The sequence below is a fragment of the Salvelinus alpinus genome, chromosome 9 (genome assembly GCF_045679555.1).
Source record: "Salvelinus alpinus chromosome 9, SLU_Salpinus.1, whole genome shotgun sequence".
In the NCBI taxonomy this organism is placed as follows: Eukaryota; Metazoa; Chordata; class Actinopteri; order Salmoniformes; family Salmonidae; genus Salvelinus; species Salvelinus alpinus.
The window spans coordinates 55,812,355-55,838,327 of NC_092094.1; the positions used below are offsets into that span (position 1 = coordinate 55,812,355).

The window sequence follows — 25,973 nt, forward strand, 5'->3', positions numbered from 1 at the left end:
GGTTGTAAAGCGGATTAAACGTAAAGTTATTTGGCCACTTTAGTTGTGATACAAAACTTATAGCCCTATGGGCTAGGCTACATGAGGTGAGTGACTGATTTTTTAAAAAGTCACAGAAAAAGGCATGCACTGTTTCGTGCCTTGCTGGGCATCATTCACAAGTGATAATACAGTTGGAATCATAAGTTTACATACACTTAGGTTGGAGTCATTAAAACTCGTTTTTCAACCACTCCACAAATTTCTTGTTAACAAACTATAGTTTTGGCAAGTCAGTTAGGACATCTACTTTGTGCATGACAAGTAATTTTTCCAACAATTGTTTACAGACAGATTATTTCACTGTATCACAATTCCAGTGGGTCAGAAGTTTACATACACTAAGTTGACTGTGCCTTTAAACAGCTTGGGAAATTCCAGAAAATTTGAGTCAAATGGAGGTGCACCTGTGGATGTATTTCAAGGCCTACCTTCAAACTCAGTGCCTCTGCTTGACATCATGGGAAAATCAAAAGAAAAATCAGCCAAGACCTCAGAAAACAAATGTAGACCTCCACAAGTCTGGTTCATCCTTGGGAGCAATTTCCAAACACCTGAAGGTACCATGTTCATCTGTACAAACAATAGTACGCAAGTATAAACACCATGGGACCACGCAGCCGTCATACTGCTCAGGAAGGAGACGCGTTCTGTCTCCTAGAGATGAACGTACTTTGTTGTGAAAAGTGCAAATCAATCCCAGAACAGTAGCAAAGGACCTTGTGAAGATGCTGGAGGAGACAGGTACCATAGTATCAATATCCACAGTAAAACTAGTTCTATATCGACAGAACCGGAAAGGCCGCTCAACAAGGAAGAAGCCACTGCTCCAAAACCACCATAAAAAAGCCAGACTACGATATGCAACTGCATATGGGAACAAAGATCGTACTTTTTGGAGAAATGTCCTCTGGTCTGATGAAACAAAAATAAAACTGTTTAGCCATAATGACCATCGTTATGTTTGGAGGAAAAAGGGGGATGCTTGCAAGCCGAAGAACACCATCCCACCGTGAAGCACGGGTGTGGCAGCATCATGTTGTGGGGGTGCTTTGCTGCAGGAGGGACTGGTGCACTTCACAAAATAGATAGCATCAGGAGGCAGGAAAATTAGGTGGATATATTGAAGCAACATCAAGAGTCAGGAAGTTGAAGCTTGGTTGCAAATGGGTCTTCCAAATGGACAATGACCCCAAGCATACTTCCAAAGTTGTGGCAAAATGGCTTAAGGACAACAAATTCAAGGTATTGGAGTGGCCATCACAAAGCCTGAAAAAGAACTGAAAAACTGTGTGCGAGCAAGGAGGCCTACAAACCTGACTCAGTTACACCAGCTCTGTCAGTAGGCATGGGCCAAAATTCACCCAACTTATTGTGGGAAGCTTGTGGAAGTTAAGCAATTTAAAAGGCAATGCTACCAAATACTAATTGTGTATGTAAATTTCTGACCCACTGGGAATGTGATGAAAGAAATAAAAGCTGAAATAAATCTCAATTATTATTCTGACAATTCACATTCTTAAAATAAAGTGGTGATCCTAACTGGCCTAAGACCGGGAATTTTTACTCTGATTAAATTTCAGGAATTGTGAAAAAAACTGAGTTTAAATGTGTATGTAAACTTCAACTGTACATAAGTTCAAGAGTAAAAATGTGCTTAACAATACACATAATAAGTTGCATGGACTAATAGTAAGTGTTTAAAATGATTTTTTTTATGACTACCTCATCTCTGTACCCGACACATACAGATCATTTTAAGGTCTCGCAGTCGAGCATTGAATTTCAAAACAGATTCAACCACAAAGACCTGGGAGGTTTGCCAATGCGTCACAAAGGGAACCTATTGGTAGATGGGTAAAAATTAAATAAAAAGCATGGTGTAGTTAGTAATTACATTTTGGATGGTATATCAATACATTCAGTCACTAAAGATACGTGTCCTTCCTAACGCAGTTGCCGGAGAGGATGGAAATTGTTTAGGGATTTCACCATGAGGACAATGGTGACTAAAAAAAAAAAAAAGTGAAAATAAGTTAGAAGGAATATAAAAATATTCCAAAACATTCATCCTGTCTGCAATAACGCACTAAAGTAAAACGTGGCAATGAAATTAACCATGTCCTGAATAAAGTGTCTGTGGCAAAGCCAACACAACACTGAGTACCACTCATATTTTCAAGCATAGTTGTGGCTGCATCATAGGTATGCTTATCATCGGCAAGGATTAGGGAGTTTTTTTAATAATAAAAATAAACAGATAAGCACATGCAAAATCCTAGAAGAAAAATCTTGTTCAGTCTGCTTTCCAATAGAAACTGGGAGACAAATTCACCTTTCAGCTGGACAATAACATAACACACACTGGAGTTGCTTACCAAGACGACATTGAAAGTTCCTGAGTTGCCTAATTACAGTTGACTTAAAAATCATCTTAAATCTATGGCAAGACTTGAAAATGTCTGTCTAGCAATGATCAACAACCAACTTGACAAAGCTTAAAGAATGTAAAAATATTGTACAATTCAGGTGTGTAAAGCTATTAGAGACTTATCCAGAAAGACTCACAGCTGTAATTGATTCTAACATGTATTGTCTCAGGGGGTTGAATGCTTATCTAATCAAGATACTTTTGGTCATGTAGTGTATGTGGACACCTGCTCCTCAAACATCTCATTCCAAAATCATGGGCATTAATATGGTCCCTACTTTGCTTCTATAACAGCCTCCACGCTTCTGGGAAGGCTTACCACTAGATGTTGGAACATTGCTGCTGGGACTTGCTTCCATTCAGCCACAAGAGCATTAGGGAGGTTGGGCATTGATTTTTGGCGATTAGGCCTGGCTTGCAATCGGCATTCCAATTCATCCCAAAGGTGTAAGTTGGGGTTGAGGTCAGGGCTCTGCACGCCAGTCAATATTTTACACACCGATCGACAAACCATTTCTGTATGGACACGGGAGCATTGTCATGCTGAAACGGGAAAGGGCCTTCCCCAAACTGTTGCCACAAAGTTGGAAGCACAGAATCATCTAGCATGTCATTGTATGCTGTAGTGTTAAAATTTCCCTTCACTGGAACAAGGGGACTAGCCTGAACCATATAACAGCCCTAGACCATTATTGCTCCTCCACCAAACTTTACATTTGGCACTACGCAGTCGGGCAGGTAGCTTTCTCCTGGCATCTACCAAACCCAGATTAGTCCGTCGGACTGTCAGATGGTGAAGCGTGATTCATCACTCCAGAGAATGTGTTTCCACTGCTCCAGAGTCCAATGGTGGAGAGCGTTACACCACTCCAGTCGACGCTTGGCATTGGCATGGTGATCTTAGGCTTGTGTGCGGCTGCTCGGCCATGGACACCCATTTCATGAAGCTCCCGACAAACAGTTATTGTGCTGACGTTGCTTCCAGAGGCAGTTTGGAACTTGGTAGTGAGTGTTGTGTCATGACGTTGCCCTCTTTGGGTACAGAGAGCACCACCCCCCTCTCTCTCCTACACTCAGGCTGCTGCGACCTCAGTCTCCTCCAGGAATTTACGACCCATCTCCTCATGGCCACAGTATAGAGAGAGAGGGAGTTTTCATAGAGAGAACAAAGGAATTTCTTCCACCTCACAGAACTTGAGGTCTGAAAATAATTTATGTTCTGGAGAAGGTATAAAAGATCGGTGAAGAATCCAGCTACGAACTGGTCCGTTTGGTACAATTTTGTGAAACTCATGGGAGACAATACGGCAACATTACCATAACGCTGTTAATATAATAGCCTCAGATATGAGGTTTACATCTAATTGTTGTATAAGATGAATGAGTGAGGATGATACTGTTTGTGAAATTGTGTAATGTGATTTTGGGCTGTTTTATGAAGGAAACTCCAATTCCCTAAATCAGAGGACCGCCCATGAGCACAGTTAGAACCTGGTGTCATGAGACAGCCCTTTTCTGCTCTTCCGAATAAAACCCCCACACGGGTTTTCTATCACCAGACCAGCTTACCTTGATAACGAGAGGGCCAAGGTTTGAGAGGAGACCATAAACCTAAGGTTTGAGTAGATGGCTGAATATTTTAACCATACCACGTGGTTAAACTCTTAGACTATCGATACCGACAGAATAAGAACAAGTCTTTGATATTAATTACTAGTCTGCAGCTAGGAATTCGGTATCATTGAACGCGAAGACCGACAACCGCCGAAACAACTATTCTATAACGACATGAATGAATGTCACTCTGAACTATCCATTCTAACCACGACAGAGAGAGAGAGAGAGGACGGACAGACTAACAGAAACTAACTTTTCAACAGAGATCCCGACGACACACTGAGCGTAAATATATATATTGATTGCAGTTATTCCCGAATGAGTGAGCGTTCATGTGCAAAGGATTAGCATTTCAATTGTTAAAATTAATTATCAACTTTGTAGTGTCATCTCAGTTGACCCCCACTTCCCTTTTTGTCCACCAAGCCGCGATACCGGTTTATCCCACTAGGGAATAATTTCCTTGTAACTATCTACTGTTTGTTTATGCATTTCTGTGAATTACTTAGTAAATAAATATTTTAAGACAGTTGATGTATGGATGACTCATAGTGAAGACTGTTGGTTATCTGCACGAACCCAATTTACGATGTTTGGAATGAGACTAACATGAGGTAAATAATTCATAAATTCAAAGACTAAGTGATCAGATATTCAAATATCTGAAAGTTATGTTAGGAAAATTATAACTTTATAATCTGAATATTTTCCTGGGTGCCCTGACTTCCTAGTTAATTACAGCTACATGATTAATCAGTCTAATCGCGTAATAATAATTACAGAGAGTTATTTGATAAGTCTTCAGTTTAATGATGCCAAAGACACGACAGTTGCAACCAAGGACAGACGATTTTTATACGCTACAGCACTCGGCGGTCTTGTTCTGTGAGCTTGTGTGGCCTACCACTTCCCAGCTGAGCCGTTGTTGCTCCTAGACGTTTCCACTTCACAATAACAGCACTCAGTTAACCGGGGCAGCAATTTGACAAACTGACTTGTTGGAAAGGTGGCATCCTATGACGGTGCCACGTCGAAAGTCAGAGCGCTTCAGTAAGGCCAATCTACTGCCAATGTTTGTCTATGGAGATTGCATGGCTGTGTGTTCAAATTGTATACACCTGTCAGCAACAGGTGTGGCTGAAATCGCCAAATCCACTAATTTGAAGGGATGTCCATATACTTTTGTATATATAGTGTATATTAGTGTTAAACAAATAAAAAATAAAAAAACATTAATCCCACTTTGTAACACCAAAATGTGGAGAAAGTGAAGGGGGTGTAAATAATTTCTGAAGGCACTCCAGGTAGGGATAAAGTGACCAGACAACAGGATAGACAATAAAAAGTAGCAGCAGCATATGTGATGAGTCTGTCAATGCAGATAGTTAACCAATAGCTACTATTTAGTAGTCTTATGGCTTGCGGGTGAAGCTTTTCAGGGTTTTAAAAAATATATTTAAAAAATAACCTTAGTTGAAGACTGAGTCATAAAAGTGCATTGAAATTACTTAGGAACTGTGCACACTTGAGGTGTGTGGCCACTTGGAAGCACCAGTTATACCTGGCACTCAAACCCTTTTTTTGTCATTGCACCTACCCCAAATATTCCAAGCATATTACCATACTACTGAATGTATCCAGAGTAATTTAACAAATGCAGCAAAAATGTAAAATGCACATTAAATCAACAGTGTACCTTTAGTCTAAGAATTGTCCCATAATCTCTAAACTGTTCCCTTTTAATTGCTACCATGGTTATGCATATGCCTCCCCCCCCCCAAGCTCATACAGCTCCAGAAATCTCAAAGCTGTAAAATAAAAAAAAGTTAGTGCATTTCCTCTGCCGGTCTCCCCATCCTGACGAGAGCTTCCTCCTAATGGGGAGTGAGTGACAGGAAGGGAAACATCTACTAGCTGCTCCTTAGGCAGAGGATAGCCAATTTAATGTCTAGTCCTGGAGTTGTAATAGTGTTTATCTTTTTCAGCATCTGGGTAGTGTTCAGTAGGCACGATGCAGGAAACACAGGAAACACAGAAAACACAGGGTGCCAAAGCTGGCACACACAATTGGTTAACAGGGATGTGTGCTTATTCCCCTCCTGTACTCCCTGTTCACCCACGACTGCGTGGCCACGCACAACTCCATTGATGGGCCTGCAGTGGAACGCGTTGCGAGCTTCAAGTTCCTTTGTGTCCAAATCACTAAGAACTTAATGGTCAACACATGCACACAGTCGTGAAGAAGGCGCGACAGCTCAGGAGGTTGAAAAAAAAGGTTTGGCATGGGCTCTCAAAATCCTCAAAAAGTTGTACAGCTGTACCATTGAGAGCACCTTGACTGGCTGCATCACTACTTGGTATGACAACAGCACTGTCCTCGATCGCATGGCGCTACAGAGGGTGGTGCGGACAATTAGGCGGTGTGAAAGGAAGGCCTGGAAAATCATTAAAAAGACTCCAACCACCCAAGCCATAGACTGTTCTATCTGCTTCTGCTTAGCAAGTGGTACCGGTGCATCAAGTCTGACACCAACAAGCTCCTGAACAGCTTCGATCCCCATGCCATAAGACTGCTAAATAGCTAACAGAATATCGGAGTTGACCTTTATATTTTCATTCTTATTTTTCACCGTCCCTATGCACACTCACAGGGCCCAACACACACAGCTGCTACTCTGTTAATCATATATCCTGATGCCTAGTCACCTTACCCCTATCAATCCAGTATCCCTGCACATTGTAAATATGGTACTGGAACTGACCCTGTATGTAGTATGCTTACTGACTTTGTGTTCTTATTTTTAGATCTTGTGTGTTTGTTCTACCATGTCATTTTTAGTATTAAATTGTTATTGATTACTGCATTTTGGGGGTTAGAGCTTCTAAGAAAGGCATTTAACTGTACATATGTGACATTAAAACTATAACTCACCAGCACAGTGAACTTTCCACTGAGCAGTTCTGAGCGCAGAGGTTCCTCCTGGGGCTGGAGTTTGACAATGCCCTCTTTCAGACGGGTCTCCTAGAAACATGAAGAAAAAAAAAATAGTTAAAAGGGAACATCAGGCCTGTGAGGCCTACAGTACAACATCCATCCACTACACAGATGTTCGGGTTGCAATGTGTGTATGCTTTTTGTTCCAGTCCAGCACTAACACACTTGATTCAAATCCACCGACATCTTCAATGTAGGCCGCTACTATTAGTCCAATCAGGTGTGTTAGTGCCGATCCAGAGCAAAAGTCTGCTTCTGTTCCAGCCCAGCACAACGGATTCAAATAAGCGAATCAGTCTTCAATTAAGACCTTGATTTGTTGAATTGGGTGTGTTGGTGCTGGGCAAGAGCAAAATATTGGAGGATGCAAACAGAATTGCATCCCCCATCCCAGACAGTGTCTCAGAACTCTTCAGTGACTGGCCTTTCCTTAATCTGTACTGATCTGATCAAAGGCTGGAAGGATGAAGGCAATAATATGGATAACGCCTACCAGCAAGTGTGCTTTCACTCGTCATGTGATTACAGGGAAGTTTAGATGAAAGGAAGGAGAAAGGAAAATAAACCATTTGACAGATGAGCTTCAGGATGTTCTGCTTCAGTGCTAGGATGTATCATATTACAGAGATACCGTGATATAGAAGCAGATAAGCTATAAATACCTGTGGGAAGCTGTGAATTAAACCTTGTAGGCTACACTACAATAACAGTTCCAAAGAACTACCTGCCCAAGTGACTAGAGCGCCTTTGCCTTGTCTCCCGCTTTGCTCCACACGGATCAAGAGGCTTCAATGGACTACCGTGGCAAACAATTGGATACCCGTGGACAAAGGACTATGACGTATTACATAACACGCTTACAGTTATAGGAGGGGGTCACCATATAATTAATATGTGGGACAATATACTAGTGGCCCTAAGGGGCAAAGTAGCGTTCAATATTTTGTGAGAGTGCACAAAGCACACTACCAGTGAGTACAAATGGGTAGAAATGTATTTTCTTCTTCAAATTGTTGTGGCCACCAACTTTTTGTCCAGTTTAATTAACAATTTAATGCATTAGAGCCTTGAATTTGTCCTCTGGTGTGACATAATTAATGCTAATATAAAAAGGTTTAATGATTCAAAGAAATCCAAAAATGTTCTTGTCAATTTGAGAAATTCCACACTACTGATTTGAATCAAAAACACAATAATTTAATTGTATAATGACAGTAACCAAGTGTCTCCCCATTACATTTTGAGTAAAATTCACAGTAATTTGACAAAAACCTTTACTTGTGTATTATGATGTTCCCTGCCTCAGACGTCCTGCAGCGATTTTTTAACTTTTACTGTTGAAAAGCGATATTACAAGTATAAATACAGTAAAGTTCACACACTCAAGGGTAAAAAATAATAATTTGAGCAAAATACTGCAAACTTCAAGGAGTAGGGCATTCAAGGAGTGGTTTCGATGGGAAATTAGTGATGTCATCAGCCTCCCCCTCCCCCTTGCTTGAGGAACAATAGAGGCGCAATAGACGGAGGCGTTGGGCCACCACTAGCCAGAACCGCTTCAAAACACCTTGGCTTAGATTCTACAAGTATCTGGAACTCTATCGGAGGAATGTGACACCATTCCTCCACAAGAAATACCATAATTTGGTGTTTTGTTGATGGAAAACACTGTTAAAAGGCACCTCTCCAGTGTTCAATTGGGTTGAGATCTGGAGATCATGGCATATGGTTTACATTGTTTTCATGCTCATCAAACCATTGAATGACCACTCATGCCCTGTGGATGAGGGCATTGTCATCCTATGGGGCCATAGACATGGCCTGCCCAGCATTTTTAGACATGACCCTAAGCATGATGGGATGTTAATTGGGGCGGCAGGTAGCCTAGTGGTTAGAGTGTTGGACTTGTAACCGAAAAGGTTAATCCCCGAGCTGACAAGGCCGTCAATCCCCGAGCTGACTAGGCCGTCATTGAAAATAAGAATTTGTTCTTAACTGACTTGCCTAGTTAAATAAAGGCCAAATAAAATTGCTTAATTAACTCAGGAACCACACCTGTGTGGAAGCACCGATACTTTGTATCCCTCATTTACTCAAGTGTTTCCATTATTTGGCAGGTACCTGTATGTCACCATTTGAACCAAATGAAGTTATATTTGCCTTTATGGACAAAAAAAAGGGTGTCACATCAACAAGCCAAATACAGCTCAACCTCACACAAACACTTTCATTCAAGCAGAGGTAAAACATGGGGATTTCAAACACCTTTCACTCAAACTGAAAGAGTTTATAGGGTATTTATTCATAAGAGGCAAGATTATTCAGTCCTTGAAAAATCAACCACCACTAACAAAAACCTCTAGATTTTGCTGCTTACATTAAGTCACTTTATCAGCCACATCCTGCTGCTATTCAGGAAATTAGAGGGAGAACAAGACATTTGGGAACTTTCCATTCTCTGTGGTGGATTGGAACAGACCAGTCCCATTTTGTGTTCAACAGTTAGAGCCATTTGTCCACAAAGTGACTAAACACAGCACTGTCCAAATGGAGGACTAATTAAAGGTCAACTTCCCCTTAGAACCAACTTCTCTGGTTTTAACCTATATGGCATCGATATGAGTCAAACAAATTGGTGTCCAAATTTACTACAAACTGTAAATAGGATAATTTTTGGTCATTAAGTCAGGTCTCATCCAAAACAGTTGAGAGTTTGTCACGATTTACTGGAGAGATGGGTATGGATTACTTACATGCCCACTTTTGCCAAATGATGCCCAATTGCCCAGAGACAACACATTGTGGTCCACCCCCAGCTGCCATGTGGACTTTGTTGTCATGTCTGCATAAGGGTGCAACGCACATACATTTCGCTCAGCAAATGGGAGTGAAAATGGGCATCCATAAAGTTGGGGCAAACTTGCAATGCATTTCAATAATATTGCCAGATGGTCAGGATTGGAAGGGATTACACGCAACACGGTCACTTCTGCTGCCTGTCAACCCACTGGTGTTGGTACATTAGCTAAGTAGATACACTTCCTTCAGAAAGAATTCACACCCCTCGACTTTTTCCACATTTAGTTGTGTTACAAAGTAGGATTAAAATTGATTTAAATTGTAATTTGTTTTATCAACAATCTACACAAAAATACTCTGTCAAAGTGTTTATTTTTCCCCCCCTTTAACATTGAGGGGGAAAAAAGAAAACGAAAAGTCAATACACATCACCTTTGGCAGTGATTACAGCTGTGAGTCTTTCTGGGATTGTAAAATATTTGCACATTATTCTTGAAAGAAAATTCTTCAAGCTCTGTCAAGTTGGTTGTTGACCATTGCGAGACAGCCATTGTCAAGTCTCGCCATAGATTTAAGCCAATTTAAGTCAAAACTAACTAGGCCACTCATGAACATTTAATGTCGTCTTGGTAAGCAACTCGAGTGTATATTTGGCCTTGTGTTTTAGGTTATTGTCCTGCTGAAAAGTGAATCTGTCTCCTAGCAGACTGAACCAGGTTTTCCTCTAGGATTTTGGCTGTGCTTAGCTCTATTTAGTTTTTAAAATCCTAGAAACTCCCTAGTCCCAGCCGATGACAAGCATACCCATTAATTAAGTTGTCCCGTCTCCCCCTCTACAAACAATACCCCATAATGACAAAGCAAAAACTGGTTTTTAGAAAGTTTTGCAAAAAAAAAATATCCCATTTAGATAAGTATTCAGACCCTTTACTCAGTACTTTGTTGAAGCACCTTTGGCAGCGATTACATCCTCGAGCCTTCTTGGGTATGACGCTACAAGTTTGGCACACCTGTATTTGGGGAGTTTCTCTCATTCAAGCTCTGTCAGATTGGATGGGGAGCGTCTCTGCACAGCTATTTTCATGTCTCTCCAGAGACTTTAGATCAGTTCAAGTCCGGGCTCTAGCGGGGCCAAGCAAGGACATTCAGAGACTTGTCCTTTAGCCACTCCTGTGTGTCTTGGCTGTGTGCTTAGGGCCGTTGTCCTGTTGGAAGGTAACATTTTGGAGCAGGTTTCCGTCAAGGATCTCTGTACATCTTTCCCCCAATCCTGACTAGTTTCCTAGTCCTCCCTAACCAAAGCCCTTCTACCCCGATTGCTTAGTTTGGCTGGGCGGCCAGCTCTAGGAAGAGTCTTGGTGGTTCCAAACTTCTTCCATTTAAGAATGGAGACCACTGTTCTTGGGGACCTTCAATGCTGCAGACATTTTAATGGTACTCTTCTCCAGATCTGTGCCTCGACACAATCCTGTCTATGCGCTCCACGGACAATTCCTTCGACTCGTGGCTTGGTTTTTGCTCTGACATGCACTGTCAACTGTGGAACCTCAGACAGGTGTATGCCTTTCCAAAATCATGTCCAATCAATTGAATTTACCACAGGTGGAATCCAAATCAAGTTGTATATCTCAAGGATAATCAATAAAAATAGGATGCAACAGAGCTCAAATTTAGCAAAGGCTCTGAATACTTATATTATTATTTTTAAACCCGTTTTCACTTTGCCATTATGGGGTATTGTGTGTAGATTGCTGGGGATTTTTATTTAAATCAATTTTAGAATAAGGCTCTAACAAAATGTTGAAAAAGGTCAAGGGATCTGAGTACTTTCCGAAGGCACTGTATAGGTTTACTACTAGGGATGCACGAAATATCGGTAAGCATACTTTCCGAGTGCACTGTATATGCAAATTAGCCCATAACTCCACCTATACAACATAGGCCTCGGACTATACATCCGTTAACCTGTTGAGGACAGAGGGCGCTATTTTCACTTTGGGGGAAAATCGTGCCCAATTTAAACGGCCTCGTACTCAATTCTTGCTCGTACAATATGCATATTATTATTACTATTGGATAGAAAACACTCTCTAGTTTCTAAAACCGTTTGAATTATATCTGTGAGTAAAACAGAACTCATTTTGCAGCAAACTTCCTGATCAGGAAGTGGAAAATCTGAAAACGATGCTCTGTTCTAGGGCCTGCCTATAAATGGGCTTGATACGTATTAGTATACATGCACGTCATACACCTTCCACTAGATGTCAATAGGCAGTGAGAGAAGAAATGGAGTGTTTATCTTGGTCTGAGGTGGAATAAAAGCTCTTGGCATGACGTGACACCCATTTCCTGTTTCCTGGAACGCGCGAGAAGGGACCGGGTATTGCCTTCTGGAAAGCTGTCGTTATAGACCGCTAATATCTCCGGCTTTGATTTTATTTGATAAATGTGACAATATCATCGTAAAGTATGTTTTTTCAATATAGTTTTATTAGATTATTGAAATTTATTCGGGACGTTAGGCGTGTTGCGTTGTGTGCCTTTGTTCAGGAAGGAGAGCTTCGCGCCACTTGGCTAATTCAAGAGGGAAAAAGGACATTCTAAAACCAAACAACGATTGTTCACGACAAAGGACCCCTTGTACAACATTCTGATGGAAGATCATCAAAAGTAGGACCCATTTTATGATGCTATTCCATATATCTGTCGAACTTGTGTACTATTAGTTTTGCGCCCAGGTTTTGGGCACTCTGTCGCCATAACGTAAGCCTTATGTCGTAATGAATTTATTTTTAGAATTCTAACACGGCGATTGCATTAAGAACTAATGTATCTATCGTTTCCTATACAACATGTATTTTTTAGTAACGTTTATGAATAGTTATTTGGTCAGAATAGGTGAGTTTTAGAAAAATATCCGCACATTCTGGGAAAAAGATGCTACGTTAGCACAATGTATAACCACTGATTTCAGCTCTAAATATGCACATTTTCGAACAAAACATAAGTGTATGTGTAACCTGATGTTATAGGACTGTCATCTGATGAAGGTTTATGAAGGTTAGTGAAAATTAATATCTTTTGCTGGTTTATTCGCTATCGCTAACGTGCCTATTGCTATCGCTAACGTGCCTTGATGAATGAATGCGGTAGTGTGGTAGGCTATTGTAGTAAGCTAATATAATGCTATATTGTGTTTTCGCTGTAAAACACTTAAAACATTTGAAATATTGGCTGGATTCACAAGATGTTTGTCTTTAATTTGCTGTACACCATCGATTTTTCAGAAATGTTTTATGACGAGTATTTAGGTATTTCACGTTGGTCTCTATAATTACTCTGGCTGCGTCGGTGCTATTTTTGATGGTAGCATCAATGTAAAACTGATTTATACCTCAAATATGCACATTTTTCGAACAAAACATAGATTTATTGTGTAACATGTTATAGGACTGTCATCTGATGAAGTTGTTTCTTGGTTAGTTTGGTTGGATCTTGGTTAGTTATGTTGGTTTTGTGCATGCTACCTGTGCTGTGAAAAATGTCTATCCTTTTTTGTATTTGGTGGTGAGCTAACATAAATATACGTGGTGTTTTCGCTGTAAAACATTTTAAAAATCGGACATGTTGGCTAGATTCACAAGATGTGTATCTTTCATTTGCTGTATTGGACTTGTTAATGTGTGAAAGTTAAATATTTCTAAAAAATATTTCTTGAATTTCGCGCTCTGCCTTTTCAGTGGAATGTGGGAGGAGTTCCGCTAGCGGAACCCCGGAGCCAGACAGGTTAAGCAGGGTTCATACAGACATTGGCAAATCAAATTCAAGGACTTTCTCAAGCACTTAAAGGACTTCAGTGTTATACAATTGTATAATAAAAAAGAAATGGTACATATAGGGCCTAATATACAGCAGAAGCCCCCCTCCCCAAAAAAGCATGTAGCGTAAAAAAGAAAAGTAGGCCATTACCACTAAGAATAGTGCATTTATATTCAAATGATGATTACATTCTAAAGTACTGTATGTGAGAATAATGTGGACATTGCCTGACTAAAATAGATGGGATGCAAGGAGATTTTTCTGTAGCGTATGTGGCCGACGCAGGCACAAAGCCAAGAATAGCAGTAGCATTAATCTCATAATGTGTCACACCATCGCTGTTTTTATAAAGAGAATGTGACGAAAACCAGGTTCCTTTTTTAAATGGAAGACTTTGTTTGGAAACCCAAGTTGAAGCCAACATTTACCACAACACCCTTCAACTGAAGTGGCAGGAAACAAACGAGTAGACACATCGCTCAAAAACAGAAAAAAATAAAAATCTGAGATAGTTGTAAGAGAGCAGGACAACTTATAAAATTGGCTCCAACAATTACCAGGACTTTTCAAACACCACATTGAGGAAATGTCTGATTGTCAAGGTAGACGGCCTACTCCAAATTCAAATAGGTTACTTCAAGCCCCGTGTATTGTTTAAAATTGCAGGTCTAACATGGATATTTAATTTTATTCATTAGCAGATCATATTGTGAATAAACCCATTACGCTATGTAAGTTGTTATAATTAATAGAAAAAGCGTTGGTCGTTGCGCAATAGTCTATCCTACACGGATTGGACACAGTAGACTGTGTCCAATCCGAGGCACAAAACCATGAACCCATTACCTTGGGCGCTGTGTGCTCTTCAAACATGTCAGGGAATTTTATTATTTGCACATTGTTATATTACTGGGGCGGCAGGTAGCCTCGTGGTTAGAGCGTTGGTTCAGTAACCGAAAAGTTGCTAGATCGAATCGAGCTGACAAGGTAAAATATGTCGTTCTGCCCCCGAACAAGGCAGTTAACCCACTGTTCCTAGGCCGTCATTGTAAATAAGAATTTGTTCTTAACTGACTTGCCTAGTTAAATAAAGGTTAAATAAAGAATTAGGAGAACACTGCTTCTACAGTATTATGGAAAGTATGGTTTATTCTACATGGAACTGTTACACTTTATTTAGAATATGTACATAGGTTCAACAACTGCACTCTTCTCAAATTACTCTGTAGGCTACTGACCGATGCAAAGCTTCCTCAGTAGCCTACATCTCACATCTGCCTGTAGGTCTTGAACTCTACCTGCTGGACACATGGGTTGAGGCAAACGCATGTCATCCACCTGTCCATAACCTGTAATACATTACATAGATGGAAAGGACTTCGTCACTCACCGGAGACTTGAAGACAATCTCCCCAGAGAGCCGTGCATGTCAGTGTGTGCTTAGACAGCCAAATCCATATATTTGGACAAATAGAATTACATTCTAGTTCTGGTTAGACCGCTGAAGTACTCTACACAACTTGTTTTATTTGCTAGGTAAGTGCATATTGCAACACTCAACTTCACTTTTTCATGACACTATATTTACACCCGCTGTAACATATTGCATTATTTTATGTCTGGTTATGACACCTACATAAGTGCCAAAACTGACATTTATTGAAATGTATTTTTTTCCCTGCCAAGAAGTTTCCTTCCGTTTGAAAGTTTGTTTCTTAAATTCTTTAATCATAAAAAAAAAAAAAAATCTAATTTAAAATACTTGTAGAAAATACACGTTATGACACTGTCATAACCATCAATCATATAAGCCAAACGTGTGCACGCCGGCATGTACACATACACACGACCGGAAACATACACCTGCATGTGACCAGAGAAGGCTCTTCCAGGGAGGAAGAGGAGGATGTTCCCCCTCAAATGTAGGAAAAATAAAACCAATAAATCCTCCTAAAAAGTTTAGTTCAAAATAAATTTGCCTAAAATCTTCCACCCAACTTCACAAGTTACCAGCAACCACTGGCATGCCCCACCCCCCCACACACACACCCTGTAGCTGTGGAAGAGCTCGATGGCCCTGAGCACGTCGAACTTGCGCGCCATGAGGAACTTGACGGCCACTTCCCAGGACAGGGGGGACACTCCATGCTGAGTGGTCCACTTGTTGATTTCCTCCAGAAACTCCTTGGTAGCCTAAAAATACACACAGAGAGAGATGTGGTCACACACAATGTACTCACTCCAGGGAGAAATGAAAGAATAAGTGAAACTCAGGTTTAACATGTTACATCCTATGAGGAAGTGGTGCATCTATGACCTTTCTATGACATGAAATGCTATCTCACAGGAGGCTACAGAGGGTAGGACAGCTCATAATAATGTCTGAAATGAAGTAAAGGTAATGGTATCAAACATGGAAACCATTCCATTTATTCCGTAACAGCAATTACCATGAGCCCTTCCTAAGTAAACCTATGGTGGCACCTTAATGAGGAGGAAGGGGTGTTTGGTGGGGGTGGGGACTTAACTTGGCTGTGAAAAAAAATGATATCATAAAAAAAAATATATATAAAAAAATTATAGGTACAGTAGCACTTTTTGCTTCCACATTTCTGTACTTCCAACAGTGGTCTATTAATCTAAATCAGAACAACTGGATTCCATAAGGTGGAATAAATGTCAGAGAGACTTTATTTCCGCGATGTTTCCTGCTGTACAGGAAAATTCCACCAGATGGCGACTAGCTGCTTATTGCAAATGGTCAAAACGTCAAACGGACATGGCCGTTTCTCGTAAACGGAAAAGACTTCCAAAGGTTGAAAACGGTAATACAGCATTAATTTGACCGCTTCAAGTCTAAGTACATAAACCTACGGTGTAAGGAAAAATAGAAACATCCATTTATCTATTGGAATTTACGAGAAATCATACAATGTCCGTTTGGTGATGGTTAAACAAATGTGTTTATCTTCAAAAAAGTTAGCTCCAGTTGCGGCGTGTTAAGGCAATTCCGTTAAGGCAGGTTTCGAAGCGCTACGTGATTTTCTGTACACACAGTCAATGTGGAGTGACACAGTGTGGGGTTTACATACACAGAGCCTGCAATAGTTACCTGTGTTCGAACTATCAAAAGAACCGTCAGACTTAGAGATCTGAAACTTTATAAACCTGTTCTGGGGCTTCAGTCGGTAGTGCACGGTGAGTTGTGGCTCTAAAAAGATTCTCAGGCCGAGAAACACCCTCGTCCATTTGCAATAACATCAATTAATTTTGAACGTTGCGAAAATAACAACACTTAGAAAAGTCCCAGAATCACAAGACTAGAGGTGCATTGAAACCACCTTGGCCCAGAGACGGACCCTAAAGTCTGTCCGATAGCTCTTTCAGGGACCCCGTTACCACACCCGGAAAAAGTGAATTTTCATCACTAATTAAGGTCGTTGCTCAGTCTCCGAATGACCAATCGAGCCAAAACTCATGGTCGCCTCAGCTAGGTCTACACAATGTCAGAACAGGACCCGCAGCTCGAATGTAACCATGTTTTTGAAGGTTTATGGTTTCAACAGAAGGCACTATAAATTGTGTGCCAGCTCTGAAATATGTGAATCCTTGCTATTAAAAGAGTTGGACAAAGTGAGTTTGGTGTCAGTATGTATAAGTTTGGTGTCAGTATGATATCTTATTGACTGACAGTATAATATATTGGCATTGTACATTTTATATTGTAAATGGACAGTGTACATTTCCAATGTATTTAATGAGGGATTTACCATCACCAAATGGACAGGCTGAAATCAAAACCAACGAGCGATGGAGAGGAACCACTATCACTGCTCGGCCATCCCGTGTTCAACGAGTCAGTCAATTGAGCATTTCTACAGTATATTAGAGCATGTCCAATTCGTGTTGGTAAATGTCCATTGTAAGACATTGCAAATGGACAGCCGTGCACCTGGTAATTGAACGGGTTACCAGGAGCGTATTTTTAATATGGCTCTAAATGGCTTCAGGGGGGTGCTAGGGGTCCATGGCCGGGTAGAGAGCACCTCCCACCCAGGTCGAACCAACAGGGGGCGCCCCTGGTCATTTTGGACGTTTTCAACCACCAGCACGTGGGAACCCAATGCAGTATATTATAGCATGTCCAATGATGGTAAATGCCCATTGTAACATTGCAAAATGGACAGATTACATTTGTCCATTTCCAATGTATTTAATGAGGGATTTTTCATCACCAAATGGACAGGCTGAAATCAACACAAACGAGCGATTGGACAGTGTCCATCACACATATGCTATATCGTCAGTGTGAACATGCTCTTCTGCAAGTTGACAGTGTCCATTGCCAATGTATATCCATAAGGACTTCATTACGAAATGGACATGCTGAATCAACATCAACGAGAAATTCTTACTTCCAATGATCAAACATGACAAAATAGACATGTGTGTGTTAAGCCAATCTCATTTGGTCAGTATATGCCATTTGGACATGGTTCACTGACTTTTGGGTTCGGGAAGCTGACTTCCTATGATCATATATTGCAAATGGACAAAACATAGGCCTTATGGACCAACTCTGTAAAATAAGACAAAATGTCCATACGGTTATGTATAATTGAAAAAAATTAAGAAATCATAAAAAAAAAAAAAAAAAATGGACTTGGGAGGTTTTAAATTATTTTATTTTTCTCAAAATTTCACCCTTGGGACCTGACTTTGTGACCATTTGCCATATGTAAATCTACAGTGGAGCGCACTCGCCATCTTTGGGATTTTTGGTGTATGACACTTGGCTTTCTCCATGTTCCGCTTGCAATATGGTTTTGATTAACTGCCGTCCAGTTGAGTGATATTTGCGATTGTGTATATGGTTCGCCCAATGCCAATAAGTTGCCATTCATTTTCGTCCATTTCATGGGGCTCTTCCCTTACCATAGCAAATACACTGGCCTTCTGTGCAGAAAACACCGACTTTCAATCAGTCCTCCCATGTTTAATAGCTACAGTTAAATGAGGCTTAAGATCCAAGACTGCAAAATCAGTATCAATTTCAAGAAAATGTGCCCTCGCTATTGAAGGAATGGCAGTTTTAAACAAATGGATCAGGGCTCTACGCCAACTTAAAAAAAAAAATTAAACAAGGAGAATGTGTGCGCCTAAATTAAAAATGTAACCGCACAAAGAAATTTGGGAGCACAATAAAAAATATTTGAGGTAATAAAGCTGGAATCCTTCAAATTTGTCGAGGCGCAAAATTCCAGGTCGCACAGCAAAACATTTAGGCTATATGCAAGTAAAATGGTTGCACTGTAGAGCCCTGTGGATGTAGATTTCATACACACCCATGTGCGCACACCAAACACAGACGCCTTGGCCACTAAGATAGTTAAGCAAAATGTACTTTAGATACAGCAGATGCAGATACTTTAGATACATGAACGCTGCCTGGGACTGTCCCCCCTCCCCCCCTTGTTGATTTATCAATTACATAACTATGAACACAATTCCATTTCAGCACTCTGCTCAGTTATCTAAGCGTTCTTTATGAACTACAAGGTTGAGTAGAGAATTGAATCAACAATGTTTTTCAAAGAGTAAAAAGTGATGTGCATAGATAATGTTTTATAGAAGAATGCTATGAAAAATAACATTAGCTAGGTGCTATTGGAGCTGACGGGGCAATGATCAAGGTGGACTATTAACTTCCTGTCCCTCATATCATGCCATCTTTCCCTCTAAACACCAGGAGCTAATTCAAAGCTTCCCCATTATCCATTCAATAAAATATTCAAATGAAACACATTTGGACAAAAAGGGTTTCATAACACTATATATTTGTTCTGTTCTGTATTTTTTATGATGTATTGTTTGTATATTGTTGTACTTTACATTTGTGCAAGTAACAAAACTATCAATGTTTTGTTACTTGCAATGTTTTGTGTTTTGAGGACCCAAGGAAGAGTAGCTGCAAAATCTAATGAAGATACAAATAAACAAAATCAGTAGTGAAACCTACAGTAGTGTGAAAAGGCACTAGAGACCCCCATTATATCATGTTTCAACTAGTAAAGAGACCAATCTAAGCGTGCACGCTCTCTAGGTCCATGTCCTCCCTAAAGGCTTCCGGACATTCTCTTTGACGAGCCCAGCCAGGCAGCACCAGCAAGCTGTCACAGAAGCCCGAGGGGGGGAAATGAAAGCTCAAAGCAAGAGTTCCACTTCTCCAGCCAGCGAGAAGGGGTAGTCAAGTCAGGCTCTTCAAGAATACAAAAAGCTACTGATGAGCAGAGCTAAAAAGGACAGGATGCCACCGTCCTCCTCTTGCAAAGCCCAGGCTTTCAAAGACAAAAGGGTGAGTGTCAGGGCCTCCTGCACTATTAAAACAGCTAAATGCTGAGGAGAAAGACAACTTGTAATTGTTGAAGAAATAAATTGCACCGTGTTGCTGTATTGTGTTGTCACCATGTAGTTCTTTCATTCTCATCTCTGTTTCTGTGTATCAGTCGATTATTTTAACTGGTAAATCCAAGAACGTCACGATATTGGCCCGGCTCTTTTAGAAATCTCACGCAAAAAGCATTTCCTCTGGTTGCAGGTGGTGTTTAAAGGAGGTGGGCCTCAATATCTAATCAGATTATCAGTACATTTTAAAGTGCTCTAATTAGCATTATCTTTTTTTGATCTTCCTATATAAATATCAATTGTATAAAAACTGATACTATATTAAAAAAAAATATTCAGGTAAATGACAACAAATGGGCCAATATCAGCCAATAATACCAGTCAACTGATATCAGTCTGGCTCTACTCAAAATACAACCAGGAACCCTGGACTCCCAGAGAAGATGAAGGAATGCTATTATTTATGATCCAAAAGAGCCCAACAACCAGGATTCAATAAAGGACCACTACAAATTGTGATACTCAAGGACACTGAATATGCTCTCAGACTCACACAGGCCGATTAAATTACAATGTTATTGAGGGACTAAAAACAGGTGTTTGCGCATGGATAAACTATTAAAAAGTAACCTACCTCTGGAATAACTTTCTGGTTCACCAAAACTTTTAACCTTCACAGTTCACACTTGAACATGCACCAAGAGTTGGACCCATTACTGACCTGTTACGTCAAGATGGGTAACTTTTCTAATTTCAGGTGAACTAAGTGCATGAATGGATTCCTAAAAAGTATTCTATGGATCCTGTGTGTCACCAACCCAAAATGTTCTACTTCGAAGAAAAATGTTTTGGCGCAGGCAAATTCTGTGAATCAAGAGGATACACGGAAATATTTACATATTGTAGAGGATCCAGTATGTTGTTCCTCAAATGGTGGTTCTGCTGGGTTACACATGTTGCAATAAAAGCAAAAAGTGTCCATCCTTACAGAGTCATTTTCTTACCGATCTCGCTCCATCTGCAGAAAAGCAAAAACGACTGCTTGCTCTAGGAACAGGTCACAGCCTTCCCATACACTCTGCCCAGAGTCTGTTGCGTCTCCTTAAAAGGCTAAGATAGCAGACAAATTAAAGCTCAGAAACTTGACTGTACCTGACAGTAGTAGTTAGGATCATATTCATCAGTGAGTTCCTTGGTTCACATGGAGAGGGGTGACTGGCTATATGCTGTAACAAGGGCCAGAGGAGATCAATATCAAGTGAGTAGACATGAGAGACTGGCCATTTCACAAGTCTGAAAGCTATACGAACCACCAGTGAACGAGTTCATATTAGAGCCTGACCGATATGTTTTTGGGGTCCGATACAGATTCCGATTTTTTGGGGGGGCGGGGGAACAAAACCGTGTGATAGTGGTACATCTTCAGATCTACTGTTTTACAGCAGGACAATTGCCATCCAAAAGAGCAGTTGTCCAAACAAATATGCTTCAAAATGTTGATTCCTTACATTGTGACAATAATGACACAGCATGAGAATGGCTGCATGTGTTCAGATAAGCAGGAGGTATACTTTTTTGATCCAATTTATTGAATATCGTTATTGGGTGGAATTATCGTCCGCTATCCGTAAAAGGCCAACATCGTCCGATTAGTCTCTAGACAGATGGGTTGCCTCCCACAATGTACCAATGCTCCATGTTTGTAGAAGTTCCGGAATCTCTGTTAACAGCTGGTGCGCAACCTCTGATGTTAAGGAAGTTTTGAGTTTTTGCTCACCCGAGTTAGAATACCTATTATTTACAAAGAGAGTTAGAGTTTTTCATAGTTCTCCATTTACCACCACAAACCGATGCTGGCACTAAGACCGCACTCAACGAGCTGTATAGGGCCGTAAGCAAACAAAATGTAGATCCAGATGCAGCGCTTCTCGTGGCCGGTGATTTTAACACAAAGAAACTAAAATCTGTTTTACCAGCATGTCACCTGTGCAACTAGAGGAAACAAACTTTAGATCACCTTTACTCCACACGAAATACATGAAAGGCTGTCCCTTGCCCCCCCTTCGGCAAATCTGACGGTAACTTTATCGTCTTGAATCATGCTTACAAGAAGTACTAGTCACATGCTCAATATGGAAGTAGTCCGATGAAGCGGATGCTAAGCTACAGGACTGGAATATGCTCCGGGATTCATCTGATAACATTGAGGTGTCACCAGCTTCATGAATAAGTGCATCGACGACGTCCCCACAGTGACTGTACATCCCAACCAGAAGCCATGGACTATAAGCAACATCCGCACTGAGCTTACACCTTCAAGGAGCGGGACACTTAGAAAAATACCGTTACGACCTCCGATGAGCAATCAAACAGGCAAAGTGTCAAAACAGGACTAACACGGAACCCAAACCGGCTGTGCGCGTGCGCCACCGTGCATACATTTATTTTGTCCCCCTACACCAAACGCAATCACGACACTCAGGTTCAAATATCAAAACAAACTCTGAACCAATGACATTAATTTGGGGACAGGTCGAAAAGCATTAAACATGTATGCCAATTTAGCTAGTTTGCTTGCACTTGCTAGCTAATTTGTCCTATTTAGCTAGCTTGCTGTTGCTAGCTAATTTGTCCTGGGATATAAACATTGAGTTGTTATTTTACCTGAAATGCACAAGGTCCTCTACTCTGTTAATTAATCCACACATAAAACGACCAAATTAATATTTTCTAGTCATCTCTCCTCCTTCCAGGCTTTCTTTGAACTTATATGGTGATTGGCACTACACCACACCACAATCATTAAGTTTGCGGATGACACGACGGTGGTAGGCCTGATCACCGACAAATGAGTCAGCCTATAGGGAGGAGGTCAGTGACCTGGTAGTGTGGTAGAACCACCTTTGGCAGCGATTACAGCTGTGAGTCTTTCAGAGCTTTCCACACCTGGATTGCTCCACATTTTTCCATTATTCAAGATCTGTCAAATTGGTTGTTGATCATTGCTAGACAAACATTTTTCAGGTCTTGTGCTAGATTTAAGTATATTTAACTGTCTTCTTGGTAATCAACTCCAGTGTAGAGTTGGCCTAATGTTAAGTAATTTCCCTATTTAAAGGTGAATTTGTCTCCCAGTGTGTTGCAAAGTAGACAAACAAGTTTCTCTAGGATCTTTCCTGTGCTTAGCGCCATCCCATTTTTATCCTGAAACTCCCCAGTCCTTAGAGATTACAAGCATTCCCATAACATGATGCAGCCACCACTATGATTAAAAATATGGAGAGTGGTACTCAGTACTGTGTTGAATTGGATTTGCCACAAACATAACGCTTTGTATTCAGGAAATAAAGTTACATTTCCTTGCTACATTTTTTGCATTTTTACTTTAGTACCTTATTGCAAACAAGACGCATGTTTTGGAATATTTGTATTCTGTCATTTAGGCACGTATTTTGGAGTAACTACAATGTTGATCCATCCTCAGTTGTTTTCTCCTATCACAAGCATTAAACTCTAACTGTTTCAATTAATTAATAATGTCACCATGCTCAAAGGGACATTCAATGTCCGTTTTTTTAACCCATCTACTAAAAAGGTGACCTTTGCGAGGCATTGGAAAACGTCCCTGGTCTTGGTGGTTGAATCAGTGTTTGAAATGTACTGCTTGACCGAGTTGCCTTACAGATAATTGTATGTTTGGGGTACAGAGATGAGGTAGTCATTCAAAAATCATGTTAAACACTATTATTGAAAACAGTGATTCCATGCAACTTATGAACTCACTCAAGCACATTTTTACACCTTAACTTATGGAGGCTTGCCATAACAAAAGGGGTTGAATACTTAAGTCAAGACATTTCAGCTTTTCATTTTTAAATATTTAACTTTCACATTTAGGGGTAGTCTGTAGGCCAGCAAAAAAAAATACTAAGTAAAAAAATTATTTAAATTTAAAATGGATTCAATAAAAACTTAGTGGAAAACATCAAGGGGTGTGTATTAGGGATGCAAATGTCTGTCAATTTTGTTCTCACATAGGCATTCCTTTTGTCCAGGTGTGAAAGGGCAGTGTGGAGTTCAATTAAGATTGCATCATCTGTGTATCTGTTGGGAAGTATGTGAATTAGGGTGGATCTAGGGTCTCCGGGATGATGGTGTTGATGTGAGCCATGACCAGTCTTTCAAAGCACTTCATGGCTACCGACGTGAGTGCTACGGGGCAGTAGCCATTCCCTTTCTTGGGCACAGGGACTATGGTGGTCTGCTTGAAACATGTAGGTATTACAGACTCGGTCAGGGAGAGGATGAAAATGTCAGTGAAGACTAGAGGTCGACCGATTAATCGGCATGGCCGATTTCAAGTTTTCATAACAAAATCGGTAAATCTGCATTTTTGGGCACCGATTATGGCCGATTACATTGCACTCCACGCGGAGAGAGGCTGACTACCTGTTATGCCAAGGTAAGGTGCTAGCTAGCATTAAACTTATCTTATAAAAAACAATCAATCTTAACATAATCACTAGTTAACTACAGATGGTTGATGATATTACTAGTTTATCTAGCTTGTCCTGCGCTGCATATAATAAACGCGGTGCCAGTTAATTTATCATCGAATCACAGCCTTCTTTGCCAAATTGGTGATTTATTAACAAGCGCATTTGTGAAAAAAAGCAGTCGTTGCACCAATGTGTACCTAACCATAAACATCAATGCCTTTCTTAAAATCAATACACGAGTATATATCTTTTAAACCTGCATATTTTAGTTAATATTGTCTGCTTAGGGATGCCACCCGTTAGATAAAGGAATGGTTCCGTATTTCACTGAAATAATAAACGTTTTGTTTTCGAAATGATAGTTTCCGGATTTGACCATATTAATGACCTAAGGCTCGTATTTCTGTGTGTTATATTATAATTAAGTCTATGATTTGATAGAGCAGTCTGACTGAGCGGTGGTAGGCAGCAGCAGGCTCGTAAGCATTCATTCAAACAGCACTTTCCTGCATTTGCCAGCAGCTCTTTGCTGTGCTTCAAGCCTATCAACTCCCGAGATTAGGCTGGCAATACTAAAGTACCCATTAGAACATCCAATAGTCAAAGGTATATGAAATACAAATGGTATAGAGAGAAATAGTCCTATAATAAGTCGTAATGTAAGTCGTTGTTGTCGTTGTGTCCTCCTCCCAGAGTGCTAAGAACCTTGGCGTGATCCTGGACAACACCCTGTCGTTCTCAACTAACATCAAGGCGGTGACCCGTTCCTGTAGGTTCATGCTCTACAACATTCGCAGAGTACGACCCTGCCTCACGCAGGAAGCGGCGCAGGTCCTAATCCAGGCACTTGTCATCTCCCGTCTGGATTACTGCAACTCGCTGTTGGCTGGGCTCCCTGCCTGTGCCATTAAACCCCTACAACTCATCCAGAACGCCGCAGCCCGTCTGGTGTTCAACTTTCCCAAGTTCTCTCACGTCACCCCGCTCCTCCGCTCTCTCCACTGGCTTCCAGTTGAAGCTCGCATCCGCTACAAGACCATGGTGCTTGCCTACGGAGCTGTGAGGGGAACGGCACCTCCGTACCTTCAGGCTCTGATCAGGCCCTACACCCAAACAAGGGCACTGCGTTCATCCACCTCTGGCCTGCTCGCCTCCCTACCTCTGAGGAAGTACAGTTCCCGCTCAGCCCAGTCAAAACTGTTCGCTGCTCTGGCACCCCAATGGTGGAACAAACTCCCTCACGACGCCAGGTCAGCGGAGTCAATCACCACCTTCCGGAGACACCTGAAACCCCACCTCTTTAAGGAATACCTAGGATAGGATAAAGTAATCCTTCTAACCCCCCCCCTTAAAAGAGTTAGATGCACTA

The 25,973-nt window shown here is 40.8% G+C and overlaps 1 protein-coding gene across 3 annotated transcripts in view; it reads right to left on the bottom strand.

Moving 5' to 3' along the window:
* ptpn9a (protein tyrosine phosphatase non-receptor type 9a) overlaps nucleotides 1–25,973 on the bottom strand; it is a 48,162-nt gene that overhangs the window by 17,785 nt on the left and 4,404 nt on the right. For 2 of the 3 annotated variants that reach the window (XM_071326764.1, XM_071326765.1), the window contains 2 exons: nucleotides 15,750–15,893; nucleotides 7,020–7,109 (listed from right to left, as the gene is read on the bottom strand). In XM_071326764.1, coding sequence (XP_071182865.1) covers nucleotides 7,020–7,109; nucleotides 15,750–15,893 — 234 coding nt within the window. Of the gene's footprint in view, nucleotides 1–7,019; nucleotides 7,110–15,749; nucleotides 15,894–25,973 lie in introns of those variants that run through there. The other variant, XM_071326766.1, reaches the window with a different exon arrangement.